This window comes from Diabrotica virgifera, chromosome 6 (genome assembly GCF_917563875.1).
Source record: "Diabrotica virgifera virgifera chromosome 6, PGI_DIABVI_V3a".
NCBI classification, from domain to species: domain Eukaryota; kingdom Metazoa; phylum Arthropoda; class Insecta; order Coleoptera; family Chrysomelidae; genus Diabrotica; species Diabrotica virgifera.
Window position 1 is genome coordinate 245,509,623 of NC_065448.1, and position 23,735 is coordinate 245,533,357.

The following is a 23,735-nucleotide window of genomic DNA, read 5'->3' on the forward strand; positions in this document are numbered from 1 at the left end:
CTAGACGACCATCTAGTAGTATTTACTCTTTTTTAGGAACAATAATATTTCTGCCATGGTCGGCGTTGCTCTCACTTAAAGACGTTTTAAAACATTCGATTAACAAGTTGTATCTACATGTAGAGAAAGTGAAAAATACATGGGCTTCATACAGTCCTTCCAAGAAATCAAAGAATTCTATGGCAGCAGAACAACACTTAGCTGCAGCTTTAGCAACTACATTTAGAGAATGGGCGACACATGGAATCTACAACGCCAAGATATTGTGTTATCTAAATTTTAGCTGAACACCATTGTATTTTCCACTCAGAACTGACGCATTGTCATAGGACTGTCCTCTGCAGCTTTTCAAATTGATTTCATCTTCTTGCAAGAATGTCTTAAATATATCTTCTGCTTTATGACCGTAATTTGCCAAAAATACATTTTTAATAGGAGAGAAACCTTCCATATAACGAAATATTACAGTTAATTGATCGACAAAAATTATTCTATCTGAATAATGTGCTGATTTTCTTAAGTTTCGGGCTTTGGGGGCCCCGGGCAGCTGCCCAGCCTGCCCCCCTTAAATCCGGTCCTGCCACACGCCACACTGTACGTCTCCTTCTTCGTTCTTCTTTTTCAGTTTAGATAAAAACACAACTGAAGCTACAACACGCTTAATTCCGATAGTTCGGGTACCATAGTTAAGAGAGCTCTACACTCTCGCGAAGTTACTCGACGAATAAGTACTAATAGGGAAAGTTGTCTGAAGTGCATCGCTACACACTAGTTCAACTTCGAGGACGTATTCGCGCGGGGAGAAACTAACTTCGAGTTCTTCGACTCGGTGGCAAAAACCAACACAGAATGGAAGTAGCCCGAGGCGAAGCGAAGTCGCATGAAGTACCTCTATACACTCTCGTGCTGGCTAAACTTCGATCAACTTCGCGAGTAGTATAGTGAGAGCTTTAAATTGAACTCACTACAAATGCTTGCAAACAGTGAATGTTTGGCTGAGCGCAGGCAGTGTAAATACACTAAAGTTTGGTTGTTTGCAAACGCTATTCGCGCGCGCATGTGTTTGCGAACGATTAAAAATGTTTGCATTCGCAGCGCGTGCAATGTACAAGCACCTTTAGGAGCAGAAAATGAGCATCTCGTGCATGATGTTCAATGGATTTGATATTAATTAGATATTAGATTCACAGGAGTTGATAAACTGTATTAACACTTTTTTTAGAAGAAATATTAAAATCATTCAGATACTCACAATTTTGGAAAATGCTTTAAAGAAACCTATTCCATATACTTATGGTGACGTCATGATTTCATTTATTTTCACTTTAGAAAATGCCTATGTTATTTAAAATAAAACCACGTGCTGTTGGAATGATTTGACATTTTTAACTTCAAAGTGACAGTTTTCGCAGTGACGTGCTTGTCAGGGGGTGACGTGTTAATTTAATAAACAATTACTGCATTGGGCAAAATGTTGGATTTATTTACAATTTTTAGTAAAGGAGGCATAGTATTATGGTGCTTCCAAAGTACAAATCAAATATTCACTCCTTCTGTTAATGCTTTAATAAAGAATGTCATTTTACAGGTAAATATTTACATTGTAATTACAAAATATGTTACAAATCATGGGCTCAGTATATCATGGTGTGTATTTTTTTGATTTTGTTTTATGTTTAAACTAATAGACATAAGAGTTGGTCTTTAGGTTTGGTACATAAAGATTTAAAACTTAAAATATATTCTTATTCTAGAAAGGTATGATATTTTACCTATTCTTAATAATGTAGGTATCTTCTCTATGATAAATTGTTATATTAAACTTGAACTTTTATACCCATTATAGGTGCCTATTATACTTTTTACACTCCTGAGAAAAACAAGAATACATCAATGTAAAACCAATGCTTATGTTCTAATAAATATGTTCTTTCTTTTTTTCTCCACTTACTTTTAGGCTTCAAAGTGTCAAATTTTTGATAGTAATATTAGTTTTCATTTACCCATTCAATTCTATTTTATCTTCAGCTATTATTTCATTTCTTCAAGTGTTTTATGCTTAATTTTTCGAGGGAAGCGTTCCCAAACTAGGAAAAACAGATTACACCTTAGCAATGCCTATAAGTCTGACTTCATTCATGTTTAAGATCATGAAAAACTCTTGAATGAATATATCAAGAAAACAGTCTTAATAAGAACCCAGTGCATCAGCGGAGAGATCAAAACAGTAGCCGAAATAGTGACTAGACATTGTTGTTCAAGAAAACACCTTTACAAACTAGGTAAGGTAAATGAACTATGGTGCAGAAAGTACGAAATGGAAGAAAATACTGCCATACACATCCCATGCTATTGCAATGTGATATATTATGATGTAAGGCAGGACTTCACTGGTCAACTGAGGTTTAAACCAGAAATGCTCCCAATACTACAAATAAGAAAACTGTTGGCCTTCGTTGAGGCCCCACAGGAATTGTCAAAAAGGTTGACCAAGTGTCAGATAACACCTTAGCTGTGTTACAAGACAAATAGACCTCATATTACACTAACAGTTGGCTGATCAACTGTGTCATAACGCACAGTGGCAAAGGTTCACTTCGGGACATATATGCCTCACAACACACTCAACCTAAGTTTATAAATATCTCTAAATACAGCCAAGGTGTTAACGAGTCTCACCTGAAGTAAGAAAAAGAACAGCTTAAGTTTTCCAGCTTCTACAATTTACTGTATCCATTTTTTCTTGGTCTGCCTTTATTCTTTTTGTAATATTTTAACTTTAAATTATTTTTGTTTATATTTTCCTCGTTATTCTACTGGGCAGCTTCATTATGATAAAGCTTTTCACACCAATTCAGTGGTCTCTTTGTTATTTTAGTTATTGTAGGTTCCTGATTGGTCATTGTGCAAATTGTCTTATTTCTTATTCTGTCTCCATTTGTCTTATGAACCATCCTTTGTAAATATCTCATCTCCCTTGCATTTATTTTCATTGACTCAATATTGTCTAAAATACACTTATGTAAAATTTTGTCCCTTTGTTATTTTAGTCATTTTTAGTATTTTTTTAACTTGTATTTCTTGAAGTTCTTTGTTCATATTTTCTCTCTTTGGTGGACAGGGAGACACGTTGGTGTGTCTTGTCTTCAATATAGGAAAGACTATAGATAGACCTAATTACGCAAAAGGAAAACTCTTCTAACAATGATGTGTAAAATTATTACTCCATGAAATTTTAATCATCATCATCATCATAAGTGGCTCAACAATCCGCTGTGGATCTTGGCCTGCTCACAAAGAAGTCGCCAGTCCTGTCGATTCCTGGCAACTTCCCTCCATCTTCTGACCACTAGAATTTTAGGTCTTCTTCCACATCATCAATCCATCTTCTTCGTGGTCATCCTCTTTTTCTTGTACCCTCTGGTTTTGAAAATGTTAATCTCTTCGTGTATTCGTGGCCTGACATCCTAGCAATGTGTCCAGTCCATCTAAGTCTATGCACTTTAACGAATTTCACAATATCTGGATCGGTGTAATGAAATTTTAATATAAACATTTATTTTTAGGAAAGAAGTGGTGTAAAAACATTCGACCACGATGGGTTAATTCTCCAGTATAAGTTAGACAATGAGTTCGACTTAGTATTTGTTGTTGCATACCAAAAGATACTGCAGCTGTCTTATGTAGACAAATTTCTGAATGATATTCATCTTGAATTCAGAGACAAGTATAAAAATGAGCTTACTGAGAAGTTGTATTTTCAAGATTTTAGCTTTGTGGATACTTATAATTCCACATTAAAGTCGGCTGAGAATTGGTCTAAGGTTCAATTAAAGCAGCCGAAACAGATGAGGACTTTTGAGGAGTCTTTTAAATCTAAAAAGACTGTTTCATCTATGATAGAAAGGAAGGGTGAAGAAAAACCACAGAAACCAATTAAAAAGAAGGAAGTGAACTTCAGTACTGAGGGTAATTATTAAATTTTTTCTTACTAGTTATAGCTCACTAATATATAATTCTTATAATAAATTATTATTCAACTTTTGTGCATACTGCAAACGCACACACACTCAAGAACAAAATATTATTTTTTTGTATATAACTATGTTTGTTTACAATCTACATCATTAAAAGAGTATTAAGTAAATTTGTTCCATGTTTTTGGGCATGAAGAAAGAGACTTCCAATGATGTCTCATCTTATTATATTTATTTTAAGTTTTAAAATAGGTCCTGAGGCCAGGTTCTATCTAGTATCCTTGTGGCAGGGCCATTATGGAATAATTCCCTTACTCATTTTCATGGTGAATGGTACGCTCATTTTGTGACTCCATGGCTCGATGGATTTCTTCTCTGATGAAAGGTATATTTAAGTCTTCGTGAAGTGTTTGATTAGTAACGTACCGTGGTGCGTCCACTATTGATCTTAAAACTTTAGACTGAAATCTTTGGATGATATTCAGTGATGTTGACTTTGCACAGCCCCAGAGGTGTAGTCCGTAGTACCAAATAGGTTTGAGTATTGCTTTGTACAGAAGAATTTTGTTTTGGATGTTGAGTTTTGATCTGCGTTCAAGGAGCCAATACATTTGCCGGAATTTCAAGTCTAGTTGTCTTCTTTTGGTCTGGATATGTTTCTTCCAAGTAAGACGTTGGTCAAGATGGAGGCCAAGGTATTTAGCGTCTGTTACTGTTGGTATTCGTTCATTTTCCATTCTTACAGGTGAGCTGTGTTGTGGCGGTTGGTAAACATTATTTGAGATGATTTTGTTTTGTTTACTTTTGTTCGCCATTTTGTGTACCATTCACTGAGTATGTCCAGATGGTATTGCAGGTCTTATGGGGCTTGTATGTGATCTTCATTTATAGCTAGTATTGCTACGTCATCAGTAAAGGAAGCGATCGTAGTATTATGAGACTCTGGTATATCGGCTGTGTAGAGTGAGAATAGCAGCGGCCCGAGAACACTACCTTGCGGAACTCCGGAGTTAATAGGACAGAGGCTGGATTGTTGGTCTTTGAATTTTACTGAGAAATATCTATTTGATAAGTAGGGTTTGATTGGGAGGAAATAGTTACTAGATATTAGGGAGTTTTGGTAACTACGTAACGTAACATATCTCCCTATATGTAAAGCATTAACGTACCGTAAGAATGATGAACGTTAATAGGTAGTTTTTGTAACTGCCTAACGTAACGTAAAGTCATTTTTAAATTCCGTTGACATTAAAAAAATAAAACAATGTTTACATAATATAGATACAATTAATATATAAATATAAAAAAAGGTAAAGGTGAATGATGAAATTGTATGGTTTTAATTGCTTCTATTTAAATATAAAAATATTATTTTTCCTTAGTTTTAAAATTTTTATTTTTGTTTATACCTAAGTACTTTGTAGTTGTAAATTATTGTACTTACATCAGAATTCCAGTATAATGTAAATAGTTTGTTCATATTTACTTAAAATTTTTACTGAAATTAGTTCATTTGTTTATCTAGTTATTGTTGTGATCACTGTATTTCTTAAATACAAGATTTGTTTGTTGTGCTTTATTAATAGACAACTTAAAAAACAATCAAATTTTAAATTATGAACTTCCAATTTCCAATAACAAACATAGAATAATTTTACTCAAATAGACTAAATGAATATAACCTTAAATGTTTATACACGGGCAATCCTATGATACTCTGATGAAATGTGGATTTGGTAGGTAATCGCCGTAATCGGGTAAGATCCTCTTGAGCATTCGGTAACTTTCGTCTCGATAGGGATGCGTCTGAACGTACGTATCAGAGCGTTACTTTAGGTAATACGTATCGAGATACGGGAGTTCAACCATTAATGCGCAAGCGTATATGTCAAAAAGATACGTTACGTTTACATATTTGTGTGCACAAAAACTCCCTAGTGCTAATTTTACTTTGTAAAGCAGACTTCTGTGCCAAACTTTGTCAAACGCTTGTGAGATATCTAGGAATACAGCGTTACAGTATTTCTTTTCTTCGAGAGTTTTTGATATTTCATTTACTATTCGATGGACTTGTTGTATAGTAGAGTGATTTTCCCGAAAATCAAACTGATGTTCTGGTAATAATGTTAGGAATTCATGATCTGCGTATATTCTTTGTAGCAGCAATGTTTCAAAAAATTTGCTAACCATTGGGAGAAGGCTGATGAGTCGATAAGATGTTACTTCATTGGGCGCTTTGCCTGGCTTAAGGATCATTGTGATTTCTGCAAATTTCCATATTTTTGGAAAGTATGATAAACTTAGCATGCGATTAAATATTACTGTTAGCATAATAATGGCCTCAATAAACAAAATATTCTTCCAAAAATTATTATTTTCATTGCATTTCTACATCATAATTTCAGAGAATTACTCGAGAACTTCTAAGAATAGATATCTTTTTCGAGAACTGAGAACCTCATTTTAAAGTTATTGTAAAATAAATTCATGAATCCCTGATTTGTTTAATGTTTATATTCGTTAATGACTCTCACACTCACTGAAATGTATTTATAGAAATGCAGTAGCCAGAATTGGCCCCTTTGATGATCTTGAGAATAAGCATGTTTTCTTTGTTGAATGGGATTATTTCACCTTTAAAAATATTTGTAGGTAATAGCTGCTTACATCCCAGTACCCAGACCGAGTACCTTTATAAAATAGTGTCAGCTGGTATTAGATTATGTACTTCGCTTTAAGTTCTCGAGACATCTCAAGCTCAAGAATACTCAAGAATTCAGGAATCGAATACTGGTTGCTTCTTGGTATTCAATAACCCTGTAACTTTGTTTTCTGAAGTTATACTTCTTTAGGCACGATTGGGGAGTGAATGTAAATGTTCGTGAATTCATCGAAATTATACGTGTGCTCTGATTGGGCATTCCAATGACATGTCAAAAATTATCCAATATGGGCATTAAAATTGTGTAGAAAATCTGAGGTTTTTTGATTTTCTACGATTGAGCTGAGACGCTCCAGTTCATCAAAAAAGGACGGATTAACATTATTTATTGGGAAGTTACCAATTTTAATGATTTTAAAATTTGACGAAACTCGAAAGGCCCATGAAAAAATTATAGTATATTTTTTTTGTCAAAAAACGACGTTTTTTGGAGTTTATATGATTCCTCACGAGAAAAGCAATTGCGGGGACGCTCCAGTTCATAAAAAATGATATATTAACGGTATTTATAATTTTGGGTATTATTTTAAGTATTAAAACTAAATTAATATTTAAATAAAAATACAATTAAAATGTTTAAAATATATTTGTTTTGTTGAAATCATAAAAATAGAAGTATAACTTCTTACGTGCGTACAAAGTACACACACTCTTTTTTTTTTCAAAATATTCCTCACTGTTTTTTTGTATTCAAGTTAACTTCATCAGCAATTTGTTTACTTGAACACAGTGTCGCTTCTGCCAATGCACAAACCTGGGCATCTCTAATTTCTTGTCCTTGATTAATTTTCTTTTTCCAAGATTGATCAGGTGGGCAGCACTCATTAGTACACCCAAATTTTTCAAATTTATGAATAATGACCAATACCAGGCATTGGCCTATTTTCAAAAGCTATAGTAAATAAACTAATAGTTTCTTGAACAGGATGGCCCCCAATTTATTATTTGTACCCATTTTATTATTTGTACTTTTATGATTGTGATTTTTGTCTATTAAGTGAAAACATAATGTTAGTACCTCTGATAGATAATGTTTAGCCAATTTTGTAATACCAACCATAAACTTTTTCCGAATCTGTATATTTCAATATTTTAGAAAAAACTATTGCACCTCCATCACCTCAATCTCAGAAGAATGGACTTATTGATGAAGAAACCTTAGCTATGAATAGAGCAAAATTTGCAAAGAAGATGCAGAAAAAGAAACCAGAGGCAAAGTAAGTTGTTAATTATAATTGTTGCTGCTTTATAATTCACTTACAAGTTTGTAAACATTTAATTGCTGGTTAGATAACTAACACACAACAAGATTCTAGATGTCTTTGTTAGTTACGTACTTTTCATACGTCTTTCTCAACTCTTCCAGAAGAGTTAATAGCGCCATCGGCTTTTACCACTTTATTTATTTTCTTTTTTTATGACTTATGTAATTAAATAATTTTAGGAAGAGTCCTAAAAGTCCTCCTGCAGAAAAAGCGGGCAAAAAACCCAGGGTATGGGATTTAAGCGGGTCTAACAAGGATGTGGATCTATTGGAACGAACAACAGATAGACCTGAAGATGCCAGAAGTAATTATACACCAGATGCTGATGTAAGTAATTTAGTATTATTGTAAATTCATATTATCAGTTTGTTATTTTATATATACATTTGATTTTTTAATTTGGAATGTCTGACACTTACTTTGAACCCTTTATTTAATTTGGCACTTTGCCACGTCCGTTATTGGAGCGTTCGGTAGTGACTCAATATATAATGAATTGAGGATCTTCGATACTTTCAGCCATGATTGCTGTTTCATCCGCATATCTGATGTTAATAGTTTCTCCCCCAATTCGAACTCCACATTGCCCTTTCTAGGATTCGTTAAATATTATCTCTAAGTATGAGTCAAACAAAGTTGAGGATAATACACAACCTTGTCTGATACGTCTTTGAGTGAGAATTTTGTTTGTTTCTTTGCCGTCTACCAATAGAAGCTTCTTGATTCCATGTGAAAGTCTCAGATCTTTATCATCTATTCCAATATTTTCTAGATAATCAAACAGCCTAATATATTGGACCCTATCAAACGCCTTTTTAATTTAGACTAACTAACATTTTGATGTATTAGGGTTCTTTGGGAGTGGAATAAATGTAGACTTCAACCATATGTGTGAGATCTAGAAATTTGAGCCAGTCTGATGGTATTTGGTCGGAGCCTGGATATTTCCCATTTTTTCTTTGTTTGATGGCTGTCTCTACTTCCGCTTTTAAAATACTGGGACCAGTATTTTTACATTTTGCCTATATATATCCCGGAAGAGCTCCTTTATGTAATGAAGTCTATTCTTCCTTTTTTTTTCGTTTAAGTCGAGAATTATTTTAACTTTGGTGTATGTTTTTATGTATATTAAACTCGTTATATTTTCTTTGCAGTTAATCCATTTCACGACATCTTTGTTCCATCCAGGTCTCTTTTGCTCGCTTACTTCGTATCTTATTTGCCAATATAGTTATCTATATCGAGTCTCGTCTTTATTTTTCTACTTGCTTCTTTGTTGAATAAGGTCTACTGTCCCACCTTGACTTTACAGTACACGAACATATGGCAATGCAATCCTTATGGGAGTTTTTAGCGCGGCGATGCCGATTTTCGTCAAAAGAATTTTCAATCGAACATTACCAGGGTTCTAAAAGTGTAGGGCCATAAAAATGTTAAAATAAAACTAACCCGTTACACTCAATAGCATTGTAGTAAAACAATATTTTTCATTGTTTTTTGTGAGTGATAGTAATTTTCGAAAAGTAATCAGCAATTTTATAATCGATATGCGTAATAACTTTTTTTGTTAAGAATGTTTTTTTTTTTTTTTTATGGCATAGACTTGGGTGTCATTTAGCCAGTCACAACTTTTTTTGTTTTCTGTTCATACATAAGGAAGGCAATGAGGTCCTTAGAGTTCCATAGCATTTAAGAATGTTAGAATATCCAACATTAAAAGTGAATGTTGTTCTATGGTTGTTAATTTATGTATTGACAGTATAGACAGTTCTGAAGTAATGTCAAGAAAAATATAAAATAGATTGTCAGTCAAGTTTAAGTAAAGTTTTATATTGTCCTACAGTTGAGAATAAATAAATTATAATTGTTGATGGTCGGTTCACCTAAATTAAATTATAACAAAGAATATCAAATTAATAAACTTATAATAATTATTACTGATAACATTGTATTGAGTAACTGATTGATTATTTGGAAAATATGGATGCTAATTGCAGTTTATTGTTATTCTTAATGACTGATTTCCAATTTGAAATTAATGTCATGTTAATGTACACCCTCATTAAAATTTAGTATAAATTTTAAACTCAAAATTAATTTTAGTTAGTTCATTTTTAAGTTAGTTTATTTGATTCGTTGAAGTTCATTAATTGTTAGTTAGTTCAGTTATTTTTCGAAAAAAAAAAAAATGTTTTAGAACCCCTGACAGCCACAAAATGTTAATACTATTAATTCCTAAGTTATCCTATAGAAAAATGTATATTTGCTTAAAACCTGTTTCTGGTAAAATTTGGCATCACTGTTGGTCATAAGAACCTGTACTGTAAAGTCAAGGTGGGACACACATTAGTATTATTTGTCGGTCATCCAATCGTTGCTTAGTAAAAGCATGTTTATTATATACGGCCGATCTTATGATATTATTTACACTGTTGTCAGATTTCCGGTTTTTGTTTAAATAAAATAAATTTGATATTTCAAATGGATCACCCTGTATATATTTTTGAAATCTTTAATATTTTTCTTTATACAAGTATTTTATTTTTTTAGATGGTTGGTCAAATGAAAGGTGTAATTAAAGATCTAGAAGTGGAATCTTCTGATGAAGAATACGAAGACGAGGAAGAAGTTGAAACCGTTCAACAGAGCAAACCAGCCCCCAAAGGAGGAATGTTCTCTATCTTTAGAGGTCTAGTCGGTTCAAAGAACCTGACCAAATCTGATATGGAACCGGTTTTGGAGAAGATGAAAGACCATCTTATTGCTAAAAATGTTGCTGCAGATATTTCGGAAAAGCTTTGTGATTCCGTCGCAACTAAATTGGAGGGAAAAGTATTGGGGACCTTCGATAGTGTTGCTACGACTGTGAAGAATACTCTAAATGAATCTTTGGTACAAATTTTAAGTCCAAAAAGAAGGGTTGACATTCTTAGAGATTGCATGGAAGCGCAAAAGGCTAACAGACCTTATGTCATGACTTTTTGTGGTGTAAGTATCTTTTGATTATTTGGAAACTAAATTGTTCAATTACACGTTGAATATCGTCATAGATTCAAAGAGGTGCCCTCTTAGCCTATTCCACTGCGACCTTTTCAGATCGATGATGGTCCTGTAGTCCTAGATTACATTTTCTAGACTGACCCTTTTTAAAAGGTCTAATAGCTTCGAGACTGAACCTTCCATGTAGTTTGCCTGTGGATTTTCTTCTCCTATTGCAAATAACCTCACATTTACCAGACTCACACTGACAGAATGTGCTCTGTTGTTTCTTCTTCCAGGTGACAGAATCTTCACAGGTCATCATCTGACAATCCAAATCAGCTTCAGGTGCCTATTCAGCATACAGCGCCCTGTTAGCAGACCTACTACATATGACTGATTGTTTTTCTGTCTTTTCTTATTCTAGCCCAAGAGGCAGCGCTGAAAAATCTCTTTGAATTTACTAAAGCTAAATTTTTCACAGTTAATTACTGTGATTGTGTAGAGAAACATACTGCGTCCGGTCAAGCGAAACGTAGAACAGGGGTTACTGAGAGGATATCAAAGTTGCTTTCCTACGAAGGTAATTAAATCCATTTATCAAGGCTGAAAATCAGTACACACATTCTAAATTAAATATAAATAAAAGTTATTATAGTCGGTCAGCTGTATGACGGGACAGAGCCGGTCGGTCGGCCCCAGTGAATGTACAGGGTTATTCACTATATTTTGACCCCCTTGTAAACTGCTTTATTTACAGAATTAGAAAAAAATGTAAAATACAAAAGTTATTCGATTTTTAAATTATGATTTTTTGACATATATATCGTACTAGTGACGTCATCCATTTGGGCGTGATGACGTAATCGACTATTTTTTAAATGGGAATAGGTGCTAGCTCATTCGAAAGGTTATTCAATTCCCTATTCAGTAATATAAACGTTAACATGATTAATTACACCGGGTGTCCAAAAATGTTTTAATTAAATTGTTTAATTAATAATTCAAAAATTTTTTTGGACACCCTGTATAAATAATGATCGTAATGTTTATAGTACTGTATATAGAATTTAATCTATATATGTACGTCGGTCTTGACGGTCCAGTTAGCTGGGGCTCAGGCGATCGACAAGTTTAGTGGATTTGCGATTTGCGGTCGCTGGTTCGAGCCTCAGCTAGGTCATGAAATTTATAAAAGGCCAACGCCGTAGTATAAAACTCAATAGAGTCTATGGCTTGGTCTGGAATAAACTGGCGTCTGATCGGCCTATGGAGGAGCGGTACGGGAAGGGATAAGGGCTTCCGGCTCGGTGATACTCTCCATAGATCCCTACCGAAGGGCGTTGACGCCTAAGAACGGTGTATACATACATATAGAATTTAATAACCTTTCAAATGAGCTAGCACACGACCCCTATTCTCATTTAAAAAAATAGTCGATTACGTCATCACGCCCAGATGGATGACGTCACTAGTACGATATATATGTCAAAAAATCATAATTAAAAAATCGAATGACTTTTGTATTTTACATTTTTTTCTAATTCTGTAGATAAAGCAGTTTACAAGGGGGTCAAAATGTAGTGAATAACCCTGTACATTCACTGGGGCCGACCGACCGGCTCTGTCCCGTCATACAGCTGACCGACTATAATAACTTTTATTTATTCGCGGTGTGCAAGTACTTGGAAGGGAAACGAGAAACGACCGTGCGCGAGTCGCGGAGAAATATTGCAACTATCTTAAATAATTCATATTATCAATTGAAATTGTCAAATTGACGTATATTTCATACCTTCTGTCATTGAAGCAGAAAAATTATATATTGCTCCACAATATTGATATGATATGCAATTATTATATAAAGGTAAATTTAATTAATTGTATTTTGCTTGCAGTACTGCATTTTAATAACTAATTTTATTTACTACATACAATTGTTTACGTTTGCATAACATAACCTGCATCTTATTTTTTCTTCTTATTATTTTTTCGGACTATGGCCTTGACAATTATCCAGCAACCAGGACTAATATAATTGGCCAATATAATTAAAAGGGCGAATAAAAGTACAGAGCGTAGAAATAGAGGTCGCTTTGCCGAACTTGCACGGTCCCAATATTTAATTTAGAATGTGTGTACTGATTTTCAGCCTTAGTAAATGGATTTAATTACCTTCGTAGGAAAGTAACTTTGATATCCTCTCAGTAACCCCTGTTCTACGTTTCGCTTGACCGACCGCAGTATGTTTCTCTACACAATCACAGTAATCAACTGTGAAAAATTTAGCTTTAGTAAATTCAAAGAGATTTTTCAGCGCTTCCTCTCCGTCTATTAGGTCTGCTGTTAATTTTGGTAAATGTTACGTAATTAACCTTTTCGTCAGTCTTTGTCCTGGTGAATTCATTCACCATTCCAAAGATTTGTGAGCTACCCACTTTCTTATAGCCGTTCTTGTAACTGCCTTTTCAACGCCTCAGAAGGTTTCCGGTCCAACGAATGGCATTGATGAGCCTTGTGTGACCATTTCATCTGCTTTTTCATTGCCCTTACGACCATAGTACCCCGGTACCCAGGCTACCGTAACCTTGCTACGGTCTCCTTGTTTATTTACCAACACAATCCCTTACTAAAGTAGAAGCCACAGTTAGAATGCAGTGTTGGTCTTATGACGCGCAGCGATGCCGCTCATGTCGGCACAGCGGTAGGTGCGTGGTAGTTTGGCGATAGACTGAGAAATCATCGGTCGTGATGCGCCGCTCGGGGCAAACCGGCAACGTGGTTGGCAGTTCTCCCGTAAGAAATACATTGCTCTATTAGTCCAAGAGGCAGCGCTGTAAAATCTCTTTGAATTTACTAAAGCTAGATTTTTCCCAGTTGATTACTGTGATTGTGTAGAGAAACATACTGCGGTCGGTCAAGTGAAACGTAGAATAGAGGTTACTGAGAGGGTATCAAAGTTGCTTTCCTACGAAGGTAATTAAATCCATTTACTAAGGCTGAAAATCAGTACACACATTCTAAATTAAATATAAATAAAAGTTATTATAGTCAGTCAGCTGTATGACGGGACAGAGCCGGTCGGTCGGCTCCAGTGAATGTACAGGGTTATTCACTATATTTTGACCCCCTTGTAAACTGCTTTATTTACAGAATTAGAAAAAAATGTAAAATACAAAAGTTATTCGATTTTTAAATTATGATTTTTTGACATATATATCGTACTAGTGACGTCATCTATTTGGGCGTGATGACGTAATCGACTATATTTTTAAATAGGAATAGGGGTCAACTTCATTTCTAGCTAGCTCATTAGCTCAATAGGTCTAGTTCATTTGAATGGTTATTCATTTCCCTATTTAGTAATATAAACATTAACATGACCAATTATACAGGGTGTCCAAAAAAATTTTAATCAAATTAATTTTTTAATTAATAATTAAATTTTTTTTTTGGACACTGTTACAATTTTATAGTACTGTATAGAGAATTGAATAACCTTTCAAATGAGCTAGCACACGACTCCTATTTTCATTTACAAAAAAAAGTCGATTACGTCATCACGCCCAGATGGATGACGTCACTAGTACAATATATATGTCAAAAAATCATAATTAAAAAATCGAATAACTTTTGTATTTTACATTTTTTTCTAATTCTGTAAATACAGCAGTTTACAAGGGGGTCAAAATATAGTGAATAACCCTGTACATTCATTGGGGCCGACCGACCTGCTCTGTCCCGTCATACAGCTGACCGACTATAATAACTTTTATTTATATTCAATTTAGAACGTATGTACTGATTTTCAACCTTAGTAAATGGATTTAATTACCTTCGCAAGTAAGCAACTTTGATATCCTCTCAGTAACCCCTTTTCTACGTTTCGCTTGACCGACCGCAGTATGTTTCTCTACACAATCACAGTAATCAACTGTGAAAAATTTAGCTTTAGTAAATTCAAAGAGATTTGTCAGCGCTGCCCTCCGTCTATATGCTGCCTGCACTGCATTCTAACTGTGGCTTTTAGTATAGCTTAGAATTTATTGTCATCATTGATAATTTAGTATTATACTGTACATTAAATAAATGCTGTTACAATTTTAGGTAAATGGTGTGGGAAAATCAACAAACCTCGCGAAAATCTGTTTTTGGTTGATCGAAAACAACATGCGGGTACTTATAGCAGCTTGTGATACGTTCAGGGCTGGAGCGGTTGAACAACTTCGAACTCATATGAGACATCTCAATGCCCTTCATCCAGCCGATAGGCACGGAGGACGCGAAATGGTCCAGTTGTATGAAAAAGGATACGGTAAAGATGCTGCGGGTATAGCCATGGAAGCAATTAAGTTTGCTAGGGATTCTAGAATCGACGTTGTGTTAATTGATACCGCTGGAAGAATGCAAGTAAGTTATATTTTAATGTTTATACTATTATAGATAAGTAGACACTATTACAGATAAGTAGTAAAGGAGGGACTACTTTGGATTCTCTGTTTATGTAATAAAAGGAGTGAAACATATCATTTCTAGTCCTTCTAGCGCAGGCGCAAATATTTTACGGCTATCCCTACTTTTTCTGTCTTTACACGGCAAATTACGTGTAGTAAAATTCTCACCGGTATGGAAGCTGCAGGAGATGTAATCATTAGTTGACACTGACAATATCATCAGCAACATTGAGATGGATATTTCGTTTAGATTGTGAATGTTCTTGAATAATCGCTTGAATTTTTAATTAATTTAATTAATAGGATTACAATAATTTATATACTATACAATAAAAACTAGTAATCGAGAAAAGAGAAAAAGTGATAAAGTGATTTTAATAATATACTGTTACTATGGAACGCTTAGATAAATTTTGAACATCTTTAACAACGAAATACTTGGATCACAAAATATACCCCGGGGTATTCTGTGCTTGGATCTTCCATAAATAATAAACAATAAATAACTTTTTAAAGGGTTTTTACTCAATACATTTTGGTGGCTCAGGCATGCAATTTTTGGCTTTTAAACACTGACGATGGATTCTTTAATCCGAAAACGTTTTGTATTGTGACCCTTATTTAGGGTATTTTAATATATACCTTTTACAAAAAACTTTTTTTTTGTGATTTTTGAAACATTTTGGAATTTTTGTGATTTATATTATACAGCCAGCTACAGGAAGTTTATTTTCCTCGTGGATTTTTTAAATACCTTTTTATTAATTTCACGTCTTAAATCAATTATTTATCAAATACAATATCGATATTATCTAATAAACAACTCAAAATATTCCTGGAGCCTTGTCAGATATTTAGTAGCTTTGTCAATGTCAACATTAGTTCAACTAAGTGGTGTATGATAAGAATAGCGAATGTTCAATTTGAAAAATATCACCACAGACATGGTGTTCATTTTTTTCGAATCTTGAAAAAACTAATAAATATTTTTGAAAAATTTAAACTCAGAATGAAAAAGTACGTTATTACCGAGGGCCGAAAGTCCATTAGAATAAACAAAAAGTGTCTTTTGAATCAGATATTTGAAATTAAAAATCCCACTAAATTTTCTCTTCTGTTTCACCCATGTAACTTATTAAAATAAACAATATAAAAGTTTTCAGGGACTTTCACCCCTCGGTAATAATGTAATCTTTCTGCGTTTAAATTTTTCAAAAATACTTATTAGTTTTCTCAGGATTCGAAAAAAATGAATGCATTTAAAAATCATTGGCTCGAAATTTTGCGAATACGCTTCTTAATAACACTTATAAATCACTGTTTTAAAGAAAGCATCTTAGTCTCAAAAAAGCAGTGTTGGTACCAGTATCTAAGAAGGGTGACAATGATGATCCATCCAATTATAGGCCAACATCACTCCTTCCTATTCGCGGTGTGCAAGAACTTGGAAGGGATACGTGAAACGATCGTGCGCGAATAGCGGAGAAATATTGCAACTTTCTTAAATAATTCATATTGTCAATTGAAATTGTCAAATTGACGTACATTTCATATCTATTGTCATTGAAGAAGAAAAATTATATGTTGCTCCACAATATTGATATGATATGCAATTATTATATAAAGGTAAATGTATTTAATTGTATTTTGCTTGCAGTACTGCATTTTAATAACTAATTTTATTCTTCTTCTTCTTCCTTTATTGGGTTATATTCCCCGGGATAATTCGCCCAGCTTACACCAGGGAAATACTCTTGTTCTGGGCAATCGAATATTTCCAAATATATACCTATGCTAAAGCCTCAATTTTTTTAAATATATATTAGTAGGAACATCTTATAGGGCCAGAGAGTCCCTACAAATAAGGCAATATTATAACATAAGGGTTAAAACTTTTATCGTTTGGAGGTCTAATATCTTTTTATATCTTTATCTTCTTAATTTTTTAGTTCAAAGTTGGGAATTGATTAATTTATAAGTTAAGTTTGGCTAAGTTAAGGAATTTAAGGATCAGGTTAATCCTACATGGATTAAGGTTGGACATAAGTAGGCAAATTTCAATGGGGGTAGGGATATTTGTTTTAGCTAATTCTTTATATACGCTGTGAGCTCGTACGTAGAGGGGATATTTACAAATTCGCGAGCGCCAGTAGTGACAAGTCTGTAAACGTTTACCGGAAATTTGACATAAATGTCAAAGTGATTAATTTAAAAATAAAATTAAAATCATTAATTATAAAAAATATTAGTTGGTCAAAGCTGTGGTATATATTTTTACATTAAATATACTTAAGTTTTAAATACATACTGAATTTGAGTTTTTTTAATGTTCCGTAATATGTAATTATAAATTAATCTATTAATCTTATCGCCATCTACACGATAATTGTGAAAGTATCCGAAGTAAGAAATTCATATTTTATCAAAAGAACGTCAAAATGATTAGCAAAATTAAAAAAAAATCGATTACAATTTAATTACTTTTTTCCGTTGTAAATATTAAGCGATAACAATTAAATAATAAATTTAAAAATTACCGGTGAAAGTTGAATTAGTAATCCGCTAGGAGCGACACCAGCGAAGCTCAGAGAGTATAAGTCAAAATTGGGTGACATATTTATAGGTGACATATTTATATAAACTAATTTTATTTACTACATACAATTGTTTACGTTTTAATAACATAACCTGAATCTTATTTTTTCTTCTTATTATTTTTTTTGGGCTATGGCCTTGACAATTATGCAGTAACCAGGACTAATATAATTGGCCAATATAATTAAAAGTGCGAATAAAGTTGCAGAGCGTAGAAATAGGTGTCACTTTGCCAAACTTGCACGGTCCCAATAATATTAAAGGTATTTGAGAAATGTATGGCAGTAATGCTTGTTAAGCATTTTTAACCCAAGAATTTGTTTACAAATAGTCAGTTTGGTTTTAAAAGGGGTCTAAATACAACAAAGGCCATCTTGGACATAGTGATGAAGATTCAAGAGGCTTTTTAGCAGAGCTGTTATCTGTGCTGTCACATTCTGTGACCTGAGTAAAGCATCCAGTTGACTGCTCCGTCCTCTCCTCCATCTTTCTTTCAATATCTCTTTTTGACTATAAGGGACGATATAATACTAATTTTTGTTTTAGGATAACGAGCCTTTGATGAGAGCCTTAACCAAGCTGATTAAAGTTAATGAACCTGATCTGGTACTCTTCGTAGGAGAAGCTCTTGTTGGTAATGAAGCCGTCGATCAGTTGGTAAAATTCAATCAAGCTCTTGCAGATTATTCATCTAGTACTAATCCACACATCATAGATGGCATTGTATTAACCAAATTCGACACAATTGATGATAAGGTAAATATTAAGATACATTTTTTATAATTAATTTAGAGCCATCGAAAGAAACCGTAGTTTAAAAAAAGAATTTGACTGTTATACTGTGAAGATGATAGATATATAGATAGACAGGCGGGATGAAAATTTCGTAGGCTAACATAGAAAAATTTTTTTTTTTTTGATAAAATTTGATTTTATTATTCAATATAGTTACCTTCGAGGGTGACACAACGATTATGGCGGTCATACAAGTTTTCAGTACCATTTTTATAATAAGTTTGTCTTTAGCCTCAAAATAAGCCTCAGTTTTGGGCGATTAACTCTTCATTGGTGCTAAATTTCTTTCCAGCGAGCATTCTATTGAGATCAGCTAACAGGTAGTAGTCAGCAGGAGCCATATCTGGTAAATACGGTGGCTGCGGAGGCAATTCGAAGCTCAATTCATGAAATTTTGCCATCATTTTCATTAATTTATTACACGGTGCGTTGTCTTGATGAAACAGCACTTGATTTTTCTTCAAATGGGGCCATTTTAAGCGATTTCGTCCTTCAAACGCCCCAATATTGCAATGTAATAGTCGCTGTTAATGGGGTTCTTCTTTTCAGGGTAGTCGATAAATATTATACCATGCTCATCCCAAAATACTGACGCCATAACCTTGCCAGCCGACTACTGCTTCTTTCCACCCTTTGGAGTCGGTTCATCACGTGCAGTGGACCCGGCAGACTGTCGATTAGACTCTGGTGTGAAATGATGGAGCCATGTTTCATCCGTTGTAATATATCGACGCTAAAATTCCGTTTTATTACGATTGATTAGCTTCAAATACTTCTCAGAGATACCAATTCATTGTTGTTTTTGATCGATTGTGAGCTCTCGCGGCACCCACTTTGCACAGAGCTTTCGCATACCAAAATATTCATGGACAATATACCCAACACATTCCTTTCATATCTTTACAGTCTCAGCTTTCTCAAACAACTTCACTTTAGCGTCATCAAAAATTATTTTGTGGACTTTTTTGACGTTTTCATCGCCAATAGCCTTTTTGGGGAGCCCACTGCATGCATCGTCCTCGGTGCTTATCTCGCCTCGTTTAAACTTAGCAAACCATTTCTCAACGGTTGATTTTCCTGGTGCAGAGTCCGAATATTGTTTATCAAGCCAAGCTTTGGCTTCAACAGTATTTTTTTCGTCAAAAGCTATCAATTATTAAGGTACGAAATTCCTTTTTATCCATTTTTTTAAAACTAACATGAGTTGCTTCACTCAAAATGCTATATCTCATAAACTAATAGTTCGACAACTGTCAAATTTATAAACTCATCTTTTAAAGGTTAGGGCTGATTAAAAATCATATGGATATAATACTAGTAGCGCCATCTATGTGTCAGCCTACGAACTTTTCAGCCCGCCGATTAGGTATTCAGTAGATATGTGACAGCAGTCTGATGTTGTTCATAAAGTAAATTGCAAAGATGCAATTCCACATATATTGGGTAAACGCTCACGGGTTGTTGCACACAAGCATAGTGTACAAACCAACAAATAAAACACTACAACCTTAGCTAAGCATTCTATTCGCGGTGTGCAAGTACTTGGAAGGGATACGCGAAACGATCGTGCGCGAATAGCGGAGAAATATTGCAACTTTCTTAAATAATACATATTGTCAATTGAAATTGTCAAATTGACGTACATTTCATACCTATTGTCATTTAAGAAGAAAAATTATATATTGCTCCACAATATTAATATGATATGCAATTATTGTATAAAGGTAAATTTAATTAATTGTATTTTGCTTGCAGTACTGCATTTTAATAACTAATTTTATTTACTACATACAATTGTTTTCGTTTTATTAACATAACCTAAATCTTATTTTTTCTTATTATTTTTTTGGACTATGGCCTTGACAATTATCTAGTAACCAGGACCATATGATTGGCCAATATAATTAAAAGTGCGAATAAAAGTGCAGAGCGTAGAAACCAGGTATTGCTTTTCCGAACTTGCACGGTCCCAATAGAAAATAACCAAGCTTTTGGCTTTGAAACTGTACAGATTTTTAGAAAAAGAACAGAGCGATAACTAATTTTTAATTTTTTAGGTTGGAGCTGCAATATCAATGACGTATATAACTGGTCAACCTATAGTTTTTGTTGGAACTGGTCAAACCTATACAGACTTGAAAGCCTTAAATGCGAAAACGGTGGTGCATTCGCTCATGAAGTAATTTATTCTTAAAAAGATGCCTTAATTATTATCATTCTAAATCGTTAAACGAAGTTCTAAGGTCGAAAGATGAGACATTAGATAATTGTGATTTTATTTTCATTTCAGAGTTTTAACGTATTTTATTTGCCTCTTTATGAAGTCGGCTCATGTGTTTCAAATTGTAAGAAGACATATTTGATATTTTTCAATCCCATTAGCAATTTATATGGACTTTGCATAATGTGCAATGCTTATAAATGATGAAACAATAGATAAGCTATAAAATTGAAAATTAATTTTTGTGAAAAATCTATTTTAGGATCACTCAAATTTGAACATTTTTCATATCGTTTTTTATTATACATTTCTTTGTAAACAATACAGACTAGACTAAGGAATATAAGTTAATGAATTTCAATAATATGAATAGTTATAAGTTGTTATATGTATGTATAACTTACAGCTTACAGGGGTCTAGGACGTTTCATCGCCGCCGTTTCGATGCCGCCAGTTCGATGCCGATGCCGGCCGATTCATCGCCAGTCAATTAATCGCTATCTGATATATTTCCGAATTTTCGACAGTTACAATTATTATTTATTTTTAGTATTAATTAGGAATTCTAGGAAATGCGAGATATGACGGCGCTGAAATGGACTGGCGATGAATCGGCGGCATCGAAACGGCGGCGATGAACCGGCGGCCATGAAACGTCCCATTCCGGCTTACAGTTACTAATATTTGGCACGTTTCAAAATCTTTTAATAAAAATATGTTGGAATAGGATTGAAACCGTCGACTTTTTGGATATCCTTTTTACATTCTATTTTCACACATTTCTTGCAAGTTTTACGTTAAGAAAATTTTAAGTATGTATTACAATATCTTCTTTAGCAGATTCTTAGTTTTCCATATTCGCCTGTCTTGAGCTGCCTGGGAGAAGAGGCAGTCTCTTCCTGCCTCTTCTTTAATATCGTTGATCCACCTTTTTTGCTGTCTTGCTAAGCCTTGTTTATGTGCTGCTCTTTGTAGCCATTGTATTATTCTCTTTGCTCACTTTTCTCTTTCTCTTGTCCACATGTCCTGTCCATTTCCATTTAGATTTTGCGACATCTTCGATATTATCTTTTACATTGGTTCTATCTTCTTAGATCTCTAATTACAATTATATTAAACATTTTTTTTTATAAATTGTCTCATCTTTCATACATTATTAAATATTATATCGTATCATTATAAGGTTCCATCGATTTTGTAGGTTATATAGAACATTGGTTATTAAATCACGTTTATTTTAAAAATAGTTTTTTATACTTTTCTGTTACATTGATTTTATGCATTTTATGGTGATATTTTTGTATTTTGGTTTAAATTATTGTAAAATCTAAATTGTTTTCATAAACAGTAAAAGACACTACCCTGTATTTTATTTATAAATTCCTATAATCCCTAATTAGCCCGATCAGGGAACACACAATTTTACGAAAACCTCCAAAAAAAGGAAGGATGAAAATTTGGAAATACACTGCGCGTCATAGAAAACGGGCACCCTAAAAAATGGGCCATTTTTGATGTCGCGTATCTCTTTAACCTGTTGTCCGATTTAAGTGACTTTTTGAATATGTTATAGCCCTATTCTTTGTCAATATCCCTGTAATAATATTTTTGCAAAACAGGTAAATTTTCATTGTATACCGGGTGTACGAATCAAACTGTGTTTTTTTCTCAAAGTTCGCAACACCCTGTGGAATATTCTAGCATTTGTAAAATACTGAAATTAAAACCCAACTATAGCCTTAGGTTTTCTTAACATTCTGTTTTTTTATTCATTCGCTTATGTTGGATAATACAAAAGTTATGTACTTTAACAACTAGGCATGCTCTTTATCAGTACAGGGTGTTTCTAAAGAAGTACGACAAACTGTAAGGGGTAATTCTGCATGAAAACATAATTACCGGTTGCTTTATAAACACATGTCCGCAAATGCTTCGTTTCCGACATACAGGATGTTGAATTTTTTCTTACAAACTGACGATTTATTTATTGCCCTAAAACCGGTTGAGATATGCAAATGAAATTTGGTGGGTTTTAAGGAAGTAATTTTTGAACATTTTTTAACATACAGTTAAGAATTTTTTATTCACCATTGGCGTGCATACGAATAATATGATCGGTCATATTACCCGTATGCGCTCCAATAGTGAATATAAAATTTTTAGTTAAATGTCAAAAAATGCGCAATAACCATCTCTTAAAACCTAGCAAATTTCATTTGCATATCTTAACCGGTTTTAAAACAATAAATAAATCATCAGTTTGTAAGAAAAAATTTAACATCCCGTATCTCGGAAACGAAGCTTTTGCGGATATATGATTATAAAGCAAACTGTCATTATTTTTAATGCAGAATAACCCCTTAAAGTTGGTCGAACTTATTTAGTCCCTAAAACCCATTAGACTTATAACACCCTGTACTGATGAAGAACATGGCTAGTTGTTAAAGTACATAACTTTTGTATTATCCAACATAAGCGAATAAATCAAAAAACAGAATGTTAAGGAAACCTGAGGCTATAGTTGGGTTTTAATTTCAGTATTTTACAAATGCTAGAATATTCCACAGGGTGTTGCGAACTTTGAGAAAAAAATACAGTTTGATTCGTACACCCGGTATACAATGAAAATTTACCTGTTTAGCAAAAATATTATTACAGAGATATTGACAAAGAACAGGGCTATAACATATTCAAAAAATCATTTAAATCGGATAACAAGTTTAGGAT

At 33.6% G+C, this 23,735-nt stretch overlaps 1 protein-coding gene across 1 annotated transcript; it reads left to right on the top strand.

Moving 5' to 3' along the window:
* Positions 1 to 1,396: 1,396 nt before the first annotated feature.
* On the top strand, positions 1,397 to 22,365 carry LOC126887481 (signal recognition particle receptor subunit alpha homolog). The gene is made up of 8 exons (XM_050655047.1): positions 1,397 to 1,588; positions 3,567 to 3,969; positions 7,796 to 7,916; positions 8,144 to 8,291; positions 10,515 to 10,952; positions 15,051 to 15,353; positions 18,539 to 18,748; positions 20,845 to 22,365. Exons 1-8 carry the CDS (start codon positions 1,472 to 1,474, stop codon positions 20,968 to 20,970), a joined length of 1,866 nt encoding a protein of 621 aa, XP_050511004.1. The 5' UTR covers positions 1,397 to 1,471; the 3' UTR covers positions 20,971 to 22,365.
* Positions 22,366 to 23,735: the final 1,370 nt, after the last annotated feature.